This window comes from Scomber scombrus, chromosome 10, assembly GCF_963691925.1.
Source record: "Scomber scombrus chromosome 10, fScoSco1.1, whole genome shotgun sequence".
NCBI classification, from domain to species: Eukaryota; Metazoa; Chordata; class Actinopteri; order Scombriformes; family Scombridae; genus Scomber; species Scomber scombrus.
In genome coordinates this window covers 15,747,746-15,760,195 of record NC_084979.1, presented here as the reverse complement: position 1 = coordinate 15,760,195, position 12,450 = coordinate 15,747,746, and the positions used below count along the sequence as shown (strand labels likewise).

General features: G+C 38.2%; 1 protein-coding gene across 3 annotated transcripts; it reads right to left on the bottom strand.

Annotated features, from left to right (window-relative positions):
• Positions 1 to 612: 612 nt before the first annotated feature.
• On the bottom strand, positions 613 to 12,367 carry b4galnt1a (beta-1,4-N-acetyl-galactosaminyl transferase 1a). Of its 3 annotated transcripts, none has more exons than XM_062426668.1 (11): positions 12,262 to 12,367; positions 6,201 to 6,412; positions 5,919 to 6,101; positions 4,970 to 5,076; positions 4,779 to 4,816; positions 4,292 to 4,472; positions 3,898 to 3,990; positions 3,578 to 3,765; positions 3,327 to 3,467; positions 1,524 to 1,761; positions 613 to 1,380 (listed from the first exon to the last, which is right to left on the bottom strand). In XM_062426668.1, the coding sequence occupies exons 2-11, from the start codon at positions 6,410 to 6,412 to the stop codon at positions 1,169 to 1,171; spliced, it is 1,593 nt and encodes a 530-aa protein (XP_062282652.1). In that variant the 5' UTR covers positions 12,262 to 12,367; the 3' UTR covers positions 613 to 1,168. The 3 variants fall into 3 exon arrangements, with proteins under 3 accessions (XP_062282652.1, XP_062282654.1, XP_062282653.1); XM_062426669.1 differs by lacking the exon at positions 613 to 1,380 and adding an exon at positions 3,028 to 3,056 and having other exon boundaries at positions 1,645 to 1,761; XM_062426670.1 differs by lacking the exons at positions 6,201 to 6,412; positions 12,262 to 12,367 and having other exon boundaries at positions 5,001 to 5,076; positions 5,919 to 5,932.
• Between the last annotated feature and the right edge of the window lie 83 nt (positions 12,368 to 12,450).

Sequence of the window (12,450 nt, the reverse complement as noted above, 5' to 3'; positions counted from 1 at the left end):
ATTTTAGAATGGGAAGATGTACATCATGTGAGATGTAATTTTAATTAGATGTATTGTCTAACCTACTAATTACTTATAATAATTGAAGTATTGCAACAAGGGATATAGATTTTTTTAAAACAATAAAACAAAAACAAACAAAAATAAACCCACGACCAAACACAAATTTTAAGCATAAATATAGACAATGACTGGTTGATGACCGGTCTTGTATGAATTTTCATTGGCCTCCACAGACACATGCCAGCCACTGATGTCTATGTAATGAATTAGAATTAGGCACTGCAGAGCTTTGAGCTAAACGCTAACGTCACCATGCAAACATGCCGAAGTTATGGAGGCATTGTATATACCATGGTTTGAAGTGGGTAGTGAAGTCTGCACAGAAGATCACCGACAGCACCCAACGTACTATTAATGACATGTACATCAGGAGGTGCAGGAATAAAGCTTCCTGCCTCATGATAGACTCCACCCCCTCTGCAAATGGACTGTTTGCCCCCCTCCCCTCAGGCAGCAGGTTGTGTAGCATCAATTCAACAGTTATTGAAACATTTCACAACCCCCCCCCCCCCCCCCCCCCCCCCCCCCCCCCAAAAAAAAAAAACCCAACAACAAACAAACAAAACAAAACAAAATACAAGGTCAACAATGATTGCGCTAAATAAAAAGTCACGGCATCATCAAAGTACCCCCTGGGCACCATGAACATCTCATTTAATGGGAAATCCATCCAATAGCTGCCAAGATATTTCATTGAGATTCAACAATGTCAACCTCATTGACTATTCTGAATGACGGCCCAATGAGTCAGTGGATCCGCAAAGTTGGTCGGATTCATTCTCGGCAGACTGCAAATCTTAGCACAATCTTTTCCAGCATGATCGCATGGCCAAAAACATCGCCTTTTTTAGCGTGTACCTTAGAGGGTAAATATTGCATAATGGAGGTTAATGTCTAACGAATAGGAAATGGATCCATTGATTTCTCCCAATATATCAGGGAGGGATATTCTGTTCACAGATCAAAATTTGTCCACACAACAGCAAGTCTTTAGGCAGTGAACCAACAGTAAACATCAGGTTGTGTTCTTAACTGTACCTGAAAACAATAATTTTCCATCCATCCTCACATTAAAGCAGCAAAGAAACAAGTGGAAGCACAGGTTTTAGTTACTTGTCATGCACTTGAACCTGTTCTTGAAATAAAATATTTCGTTGTAAAGGTCAGATTCAGAACTAGAGGAGGTGTAGCGAAATTTCTCATAGGCCTTCTGGGATTCTGTTTTCGTCCAGGGTAAATGAATCTTTGATGTGTGGTTTACGATGACATCATGACAAGAGCCAATATGGAGGTATCCCAGTGCATCGATGAAGAACTCTGCAGTATAAAAAGACATTTTTGTTTTAAGCATATTTCCAATCTGAGGCAACTCAATGTAATCACCACCATACTAAAAATAGAAAACAGCTAACATAAATTACTGTGTGAATGTGATAGCAGATAATTACAGACAGACTCACCCAGATGACCGCGCCGTGCCAGGCGGGGGTCAAAGCCCACCTGCTGCACCTTGTATGTCCTCCCCATGAAGAAGTTGATGACAGCGTCAGCCACCACACAATTGGGAAATCCCTCAATGACATGATGGTAGCCTTTTCTAAAATGTAAACAGTCACCCTCTTCTCCTCCCTCTTCCACTGATATGGTGTGACGGTATGTTGCAGTGTAACCTGTCGCCTCTCTCACTGCACCACCAACCTGTAGTCATTAAAAAAACTAATATTAACAAAATATTAAGACAAAAAAGATACTTATGGATGCAAGAAATAACAGTGTGTGGATAGACATAACACAAAGTCACAAACTGGATAACAGAAGCATGATATAATACAGAAATCAAAACAATCTGACACTGAGAATATGAAAGGGATGTTGTTATGAAGTGATGCTGCTTCCATCATCTCGTGCAGATTCCTTTTGAAAGTGCAGTGGCTTATAGGAAAGCTCTAACACTCTGCTGCGGCCGATCAATGCTGTAACTTGATCGCTCACTTACAAACAACCACAGTTATAGGGCTGGTCTGTTACCAGTCCAGCCAGAAAAATATGACAATGGGTGCACACATGGCAAAGGGCAACCTACCCTCCACAACAACAAAAAAAATGTTAAAAATGATAAATGCTTTTGTAAAAAACAGGATATCAGTCAATCCCCCACTGTGGTCCAGACAAACATACCTCAACAATTATCAACAGTATTAGCTGCACTGTGTTTGGGGCTAATTAGCCAATGTTAGCATGCTAACATGCCAAATTAATGATGTACATGGTAAGAAATTACCTACTAAACATAAGCGAGTTAGTGTGTCATTGTGACTGTTCTAGCAGTGGTTAGCATTCAGCTAAAAGCATTGCTATGGCCAAGTACAGCTTCCCAGAGCCACTCAAATACTCACAGCTGTTCCACTAATATTATAATAATGCAATTCTACTTTAAATGTACAGTCAGGCCAAATTGCAGTGGAAAAAAACAAAACAAAACACATGTATAAAGCAAACGTATAAATGCATAAAGCCATATCTCACTGGAGTTTGTCATGCTTAATATCTTAAGTCTTTTTTAAGAAATAGCCAAAGTGGTTTTCATCAATGTCTTTACAGTATGGATATCTAAATGGACTGAGATTATTATTATATTGTTTTGCGTGTCAAACCATTTAAATTGTTATATTTTAATGTGTTCTAAATGCATGGCTTTGAATTCAAAATTCAAAACCAAATATACTTCAATGGCCTAAAATGTCACCTTATTCCTCTTGAGAATAAGATGCATTTGCTGAATGTAATTGACTGAGACTGATGGGAAAAAAACTCTCACAAGAAAAACTGAAGTTGGCTGCAGCATACCTAAATCAACAACACTAGTGATATAAGCATGCAGTTAAAAAGCTATGAGGTATGATAAACATCAGGCAGTTAAAAAACTACTGTAAAACTACGAATAATTCCAACATAATAACTTACTATGGCAGCAAACAACATCCATGGAATGCCTGTCCGTAAAAAAAGGTTTATAAACAACATTATAAAAGTGAAAGTAAGACCATAGTTGTCTCAGCTCTTCAGTTTTGGCTGAGAGACAGGTGAATGTGGGAGCTTAATGATGGAAAGCTATGTCCATCATTAAGGAGATATGAGTTCTGCTACTTGAACTGTATACAGTATTAGCTTTGTTTCAGCATTCTGGAAATTATTTCCATTTTATCACAATTGAAGTGTGTGCACATCACACACATTGTACGGTATCTCAGCATGTATCTCACCAGATCCAAGGTGGTCTTCTCTAGGATGTCCACCATATTCTCCAACTTGGTGTTTGCAGTGAAGATAAAATCATCATCCACCCAGAGCACATACTTGGTGGTCACTTGAGACACTGCCAGGTTCCTTCCCGCAAACCAGCCCTGTACACATAAAGGGGTATCAAAACACATTATCCCAACTGTGTAACAATCACCATGTGTGACACTTCACTTCACAGAGTATGATACTTCATAGAGTCAAACTTCTTTACCTTGCCAAATGGCATGATGTAGTGTTCAATGTGAGGCCCGGTCACCTGCTGAGGGTGTTCATTATCATCTGCTATCACTATGGTGACTGTTGGATAATACTGCCGTATACTGTCAATGAGTTCTTTGAGCTTGTCATAGCGCAGAAAGGTCTTGGTGGCTATAGTAACAATAGCACTAATATTGTACTCTAAAGTGGAAACCAAACAAAAAAAACCCACAAAAACAGAAAAACAAAAATTATTCCATGAAGTCATCACTGGTGACATTGATACATTTAACTCAAATAATACACATGATAACGATGAAACTGCACACAAACCTCTTTGGTATCCAGAGTTGTAAAGTTTTGGGATGATTCTGTGTCCAACTTTGATGGTGAAAAATGACTGATGTCCTTCAGTTGCAAACTGAACTGCAGGATAAAACAACATCTTTGAGATGGAAAGGAAGTGAGGAGATGAAGCTATTCATATTTCTACAGTGTTAAGAGTTAAGTGTCATGCCATGTCCTACAGTAAATGCATATGCACTGCAGTCCCTATCACTGGCATCTTTATTGCTGGCTTTGAAAGGGACTTTGAGACACTTGTTTCTAACCACTCCTACAAAGTAATCCATTTACCATTCATTACTTTATGTTGCAAAAAATGTTGTGCATAACAGCTGAGCATCAAGATGAAACTCTATATATAGTATATGAAATTTAAAATTACCTGTTTCTGCTGTACTGGGATGGAACACAGTGTTTGTATAGGTGACGAACTGCAGCTGCTTGTTCAGAGCAGAGAGAAGAGGACTCGAGAGTATCATGTGCTTCTCTCCCTCTCCTTTAACAGAAACCATGCCTACTGTAGCAGCAACATCAAAAGTCCCCTGTGTTGCTGTCAAATATACCTGTGGGAAAAGAAACAAACAAAAAAGTTAAAACACTTAGAAAAAGGCAGAAACCAGAGTATGAGTCTGCAGCCACTGTATCAGCTTGGTGAGACTGTGCTTTGAGCTAAATGCTAAAATACTCACAATGATAATTCAGGTAAAAAGTTCACCATCTTACTTTATTGTGTTAGCATGCTAAAGTTTTCTAATTAGCAACAGTGGTTGAACGACTGACCAAGAACAATATTGCCATTTCAGGTAGATCCATGCTGCTAGCATGGCCAAAGATTAATATGTCAACCACAATGAAAATGATGAAATTACCGTGTGGTTAGGCCTTGTTTTTTCTTTTAGACCCAAACCTACAGAAAGCAAGAAATTGTTAGAGATCAACATGAGATGATGGTGAGGGATTTTAATTGAACTAAAACAGCAAATGCAGCACCAAAATAGATTAACAGTTGAAGCTTAATGTGTGTATATTTGATGTATTGTGTAACATTAGATGCTGTTACCAGGAATGATGATTGTTTTGAGGGGTCGCACCTCCACACCCTGAGTAGGATACTGAAGAGGACTGTTTGCCTCAGCTAAAATAGGCACATCTGCAGGATTGTAGGACCTTCATATACAGAACATATTAGACAGGGCAGTCCTGCATTTCTACATCAATATGCAATGAACACCACAGTAATTTAGCTACTCCAGTTGAATCTGTTACTGAAAGAGTCTAGGTGTACTACAGTGGAAAAGGAAAACACCACACGAGTGTAAGAGTAAATGGATTACTAAACTATTTCCTAACTTTTTTTTATTTTATTTATTTTTAGAATAAATGATTAATTTGAAAACACCAATAGTGAGATCCATTTTTTGACTCCACCAATACCACGAATCTTCGTAGACATGTAGTACGCTGATATGTACTCAAGCTAAGCAAAATCTTGAGGTTTATCAACTTAGCATATTCTACAAGCTACAGGACAGTAGTTTTCTCAAAATTGCTAGACAGTGCATTCAAATCAAGTCAAGTCAATATACAGTATATATGCTGTATATAAGAAGCTTTATTATAGACAAGAAGCTTTATATTTTCCATCTTGTGAATGCTGTTGTTTGCCCACTAACCATTCTACCTCACACAGTTAATGCTTACAACCCAACTCAAGTGATTTCCTGTCACACTATTTCACCACAGCATGCAATAAACTGGCAATGTCCAAGTAACGCCTCGTTGTAAATTAACCTGAAGTTCTGTCTATGATTACATCAAGGCGATAGTTGAAAAACAGCAGAATTGAAGGTGGAGGCTGGGGTGAAAGACAAAGCATGTGTAAGTGTAGGCTATTTTAGTATTTATGATATGTTTACTCACAACACCTGAAAATTAATATAAGAAAGATAATCATGATTACACAAGGGTGTGTTTGCTGATAGTCGTGTATGTCACAAGTTTTACTTCACCTCTTCTGAAAGCTGCTGTACTCCTGAGCTCTGTGCTGCTTAACACCTTCTGGGTCAGGATGTTTTTTTAAGAATGCAAGGTCGAGCTTGTGGGCCCAAACACGTGGGAAGAGCAGATTGGCGAAAGGCAGGCGAAAGGACTCCTTATCAGCCAGGCATACACATGTATTTCTCGCCAAGCGACTGTATTGGGAACATTTTTTATTTAATTTGATATGGATCAAAATGACAATTCAGAGCAGAATTTAGACAAAATAACAGTTAGCCTGACTAGGAACGCACCAAGCCACATCCTCCTTTATATTGTAGGTGATGTCAGGATAGTCACTGATGGCATTTAGAGCTTTCCTCTCAAGGAGTTCATGTATTTCACTCCTCTGTCTTGGCTGTATGTCAACTCCTGAGCTAGTCCCAGGGCTCCAAACATAAAACAGGGCTAGCACAAGTCCACTAAGTACAATCAGTCCAAGACTCTTCTTATGGCAGGCACGCATCTAGAATGAAGATCAAAAGGGTTAGGGTTAGGTAATTTAGAAAGTGTCCCCTTAACATAGTTTGTTTACCAGAGAGCACTGAAAGGGTTTTGTCACAATTCTTTAAAAGGGATCTGTATCATGCTTGCTTATGTTAAATGTTTATGTGTTCAAAAACATTTAGTATAAATCTCACCACAAGATGTAAAACATTCAGAACAATGTCCTCTATGGACAGATAAATAACAACAACCGACAATATGACCCACCCGATATCTAAGTCAAAGTGCGATGTCACTTCTGCTTTGCTTGCTGCTGCTACTGTGCTGTGGTTGCAGTAGGGGGGATAGCTGAGGCCCATTGTGCTACATGTATGAAGCCGGAGAAGCTGCAAGTCCAGACTCTCTCTCTTCTCTCCCCCAGTTATTTTTCCTTCCTTTCCTTCCCTACAACACCTATACAGCATGCACTCACTCATCTATCTCTTACATTACTAATAATACAGACTCACCTCACCAATTATTTTGTTTTGCTTTGTATTGCATGCATTGTGTTAAATAAAACTGTACATATTTAAATGTATATATTTTTCAAATTAGCATTGAAAATTGTTTCTGTACTTATTGAAGTCAAGTGCAGGAGATGAATTGCCACAATTTGGGGGCTCATATAGGATGCCAATCTCATTCCCTCCTTCATTTATTTCAAAACAGGCTGAATGTGCATGCAGGTGGTGAAGCAGGGCTCGAGATTAATGGTAGAAAATTAATGGATGGTAGAAAATGCGAACAAATACCTTCACCAGGGCGCCTGAGGGATACATAACATATAATAATAGGCGCATTGTTCTAGTTTATTTTAATTGTGTTCAAGGTGAAGCTTTTACTTCTATCCACTTTACATGATGCGGGAAAGTTTAATGAAAAATAGTGCAACATATTTTATTCGCTATACTTTGTGAGTAACCAGTATAATTAATCTGTCATCTAAATGTAGTGGTAAAATGTTTTCCTCCGAAGTAGAAGTATAAAGGTGCACATTTTTTAAGTGCTTTGGAGGATTTTTGTAAGTTTTTCAATGTATAATGAGTTAGAATAGTAACATAATTCAATATTTCTCATATCTAAAGGTCATAATAAATGTTTGGTTGCCCTTTTAGTTAGGGGTCCCAGACAGTTGTAAGTCCCGGGTCAGTTCGTTCGTTTTAAAGAGTCGTTTGTTCGAACTGATTCGTTCGCGAACGGGCCATCTCTAGTGCAGTCTGTGAAGTATCTCCACTCATGGTGCATAGATGTGTGAAGTTTTGTAAATCTTAATATCAAGTGTTGTGTTAAACTGATGCTGAACATGGACATGACATGGTTAATCACTGTTAGTACAGGCAGTAATGCAGATATGAAAGTTCAAGGTCAAAAAGTGCAAATAATGAGTAATCGAAAGTGTAAAAGGGCAGATCACCATTTTGATTGGAACAAGTACGGAGCTGCAGGTGTGAAGATATTGTTTAACGGGAAGCCCAAGCGTAGCAGTAAGCGCACCTACAGGAAGCTGCTCCAGATAGACAGCTGTTTTTTGAAAAGGTGATAGACAAAAAATAGAATGATAAGAATTCTAAACCTTTGCATAGAAAACCACCACAGCTTATGACAAGCCCATAGCTGATTGGCTGACCCCCAAAAAGGACCGTAGTAACAAGAACTAACCAATAAAATTGCAGAATCAAAACAACACCCAAACTACAGTTGAATATAAGGAGTTGTAAATATACATTCAGGGCTTTTTCTATGGAACTCTAGAGTGAAGTAGATCTAGTCCGCTGCAGTGTTCTTTGTCTTGTCAATTCTTTGTTTTGTCAAAGTTCTTTGCTTTGTCAATAAACCCGTTGATCTTTAAACATCGAGAGTATCGCTTTCCTCAAATTTGAACACGACAGATGACCAAACGTTTCAGGCACACATTTGAATTGAATTAAATTGCGATTAAAAGTCTCTTTTGCGGTTATATAATTGCACAGGCTGACATCGGGATTGCGATTAGATTAATAATGCAGCACTACTGTCCTTTTCATATTTTAGTCTAATGGCTGAAGGAACAAAAGACATGCTAAACCTGGTGGCTTTGGTTTTTCATTGCACAAATGTTCCTTTCCCTCAATAGCTTAGTTGAAACTTATTGTGTACAGAGTTGAGTCATCAAGGATGCCTAGCCTTACTTACTTACAATGATTCTATTTGCCATCTTGATTATGTGCTGAAACTTATCTTGTTCTTGGTTGTGTGTCACGATTCACAATTGTATCACGATTCTTTTTCGTGTTGGTTTACTATTTTGCAAGTTAACTGAACTGTACTCAAGATTAAAAAACACACTATTGTCTATCAAATGACAACAGACATTTGTCTTAGGTTAGGAGCTCACAAACATCATAAAAATATGTACCACTGACAGACTCAAATAAAATTACATTAAAACACAAACAATTCCATGAATAAAGAAGAGCAGGTGTGCAAAGCTGCATTCAAAAGTAGTGACAGCCTATTTGGACTTGTTTAAAATGGATATTGCAGTAAAACAGTAAAACCAAACTAATTTCACAGTTGATGTCGTGTATACACTCTGGTATAAAATGTATACAGTAGAGGAGACAGGACACAGCCTTGTGGAGGCCTTGTATTTATAGACTTGGAGGGAGGAATGGCTGTGAACTTCAGGAGAAAAAGCATTTATCCATAGAGTGAGCCTTTGGTTAACCTCAAGATCCATCAACTTACTTATAAGCAGGTGGGGCTGAATGGTATTAAACTCAACGCTAAAATCAACAAACACGAGTCTTGAAAGACAATGAGGTTATTCCAGGTGTTCACACATGCTGTTGATTAATGGCTCTGGATGGTATGCAAACTGAAAAGAATACAGCAGTGGTGAGACTTCACTAAGGAGATGCTCTAACATTATCCTCTAGAAAACACTTCATAGGCACTCAGGTCAGGGTAACTGGCTGCCAGTCATTCATCTCTTTGGGTTTGTGGAAAGAAAAAGCCACAGAATCAGCACGTGACTGCAGTAAATACCATCAGGTCCTGGAGATGTGCCCTTTTTGACATGTAAAAACTAGTTCTTCACCTCATATATAATCTTTGTATCATTAGCTGGTAAACTTCTGATTTTATCAACTGTTTCAGCCTGCTGTGCTGAATAATCAACAGAGTTAAATCTACAGTAGCCTAATAATAATTCCAGTCATTGGCAAAGACAGAATCATCAGTGACATTCATAGTGTCTGTTTTAGGTTTTGTAGCCTGTAATAATTTTTAGTCCCTGCCACACTTTCTTCACGGCATGGTTACAAAGTGACTGTATTTTATCTTTATAGGCAGCCTTGCACGCTGTTGTTTCTTTCTTGATTCTATGTGATACAGCTTACATTTCCTCTTTACTTCCCCCTTTTTGATTAAGCAGATCTTTTATATATCCTGATACAATAAATAAATATGCCTTGGTAAATATACCATACAGCAAGCAATGCATTATTAATATCTTGAAAAGAAGTCCATTATAACCTCCCAATCAGTGTGATCTAAACAGTCACTCTGGACCAGTCTGTCAACTGCTGCCTCACTTAACTTCAATTTCCAGAGGTTTTCCCTGAAATGACTCCCTTATTTTAGGGAGTAATGTGATTTGCATTTAATATACAGTTACAGTTGTATTGTGTATTAAACCTAGAGCAACATAACTTCCTGTTTTGTGATTTGCATTTAATATACAGTTACAGTTGTATTGTGTATTAAACCTAGAGCAACATAACTTCCTGCTTTGTTCTGTTTTTTTACTAGGTACTGTAATGTTTGACAGTGTTCACTGTGATCATTTGTACTGGGTAACTACACAGTTACACAGTGTAAACTTCATAATCCACCCCTCTGTTGTTACTCTGTGCTTACAGAGTAGGTACTCTGTAGGCTACTTCCAGCATAAAAAAGAGAAACATTTTTATAACTCTCTGCATACCTTATTATTGTACAATTAAAATCTGCATATGTTTATTGTTACATTACTATATTATTAGTTTTTCATTATCGTTTGACATTACAAACCCTATGGTTTGCTCTCTACTCCTGCTTGCCTGTTAAGAGCTGCTGCAGTGCTGGATGAACATGACTGCTAGAGGCTAATTTTCAAAAGTATTCAAATTTATACAATGAAGTAGAATACATAAGCATAATAAAGCCCTGGAGTGTGAGTAAGGGTTGGTGCTAGAGTGGATGGGCCAGAAGGACGGTTCTGACACACAAATCTTTTTATTTTTTATTTTTACTTGAGTATTTCCATTCCATTCCTCCACATTACAGAGGGAAATATTGTACTTTCTACTCCACTATATTTATTTGACAGCTATGGTAACTGTTTAGATGAAGATTTGTTAACAGCGCCACCAAATAGTGATTTTTCCATCTTCCATCATCATTAATTTCAAAAATGTTCAAATGATCCAATATTTCACAAAAAATCAAAGATTAGAGTCCAAAGACTATCAGGTGACCCTAGGTAAGGAACCACTGGACTAAACTAGCTGTCTGTAGATATGAAACTAGCTCCACCTCCAGCAGTTACAACAGCAACATGCTGCGTACACACTGATGCTTCAGTATTAATCTAATGATGTCATAATATATTAGTCAGAGGGACCAAACCACTACTTTGACTTTAATACTATAACTACATGCATTGGTACTTTTACATTAGTATAGGATCTGAATACTTCTTTCACCACTGCCTGGCGGTACACAGTGTAAGTAGGTCTTTGACTCTTCCTCCTTTAATAAAAGAGTCTATCAGAAACTCTATGCTGCTATGAGGCAACTGATGTAACAACCATTCACAGCAGAGCGTCCCCACCCCATCTCTCTGGCCCATTCTAGCACCAACCATGGATGAAGCTCACCTGCCAAAACTCATTTGCATAAAAGGAAGTTACACAGTAAGTTCTGAAAAATGACAGTAAATGTGTTGCAGCATCTTCCTCGGTACATTTAAGTACTAGTAGGAACAGGTAAGTATTTTATATGTATGTTTAGAATACGAGGAAAACATACCAGGAAATTTGTCCCTGCCTATAACTGACATAAGTCTTTTAAATGCTGACAGACTGCGACAGCAGCCAGTGAGGTGACCTGCTTCTTGGAGGATCACAGCCTAGCAGGTAGAAAGAGTGTGTTGGCCTATATATCTAGACAAACGGGATATTCCGGTTTAACTGCAGTAGCATACAGAGCTTATCAACTGGCAGAGAGTTTGAATAAGAATAAGATACGTTTCAGTACATGATCAATATAGCGAGTAGAATCATTGAGTGTGACCAGTTGTCAGCTGCTCAGCTGTGAAGATGTCATTCTAAGTAAGCTATTGAGGCAAAGGAAAGATTGTGCGATTGCCGCAAAGATAAACAGGTTTTATTAAAAAAAAGTATTTTAAGACAAAGAATTGTTGATCACACAAATGACTATCAGACTGTTTCTATTCCTCTTTCAGTAGACTTGTGTCAACTGTGCAGTATGTCTGTGAAGAAAAATAAGCGGTAGCAACGTGTGACAGGAAATAACCAAAAACGACCTTTAATTAAACTCTTATTGAACGCGTATTGAGTGTTATAATTTAAAGTAGTGGACAGCAGCCTTACAGAGGACAGAAGCCCATCACTTTCTTCCAAAATAATCAATTTAGCCTACAATAAAGAGTGCAAATAAAGTTTGTCTGAAAACTCATAAACTGACATTCTCTTTGGTAAATATTTATTATTTCGGTCCGTGACATGCAAATTCATTGTAACAGTATAAATTAATACAGGAAAGGTAGACACATGTCCTTACTGTTGCTGTTTCAGTTGTATGTTATCCTCCTGCACCATCAAAGTCAGTTTCTGTTTAACTTTGGCGTGACATCCGCGCTCGGTACTGTCGGGCGTGCCCATGCGTGTTCTGCGTTCTGATTCATGCATCATTTGCATTTCAGGCGGCTCGGAGGCGGAGCGTGCCTCTTCTTCGCTCGCTTCTTCTTCT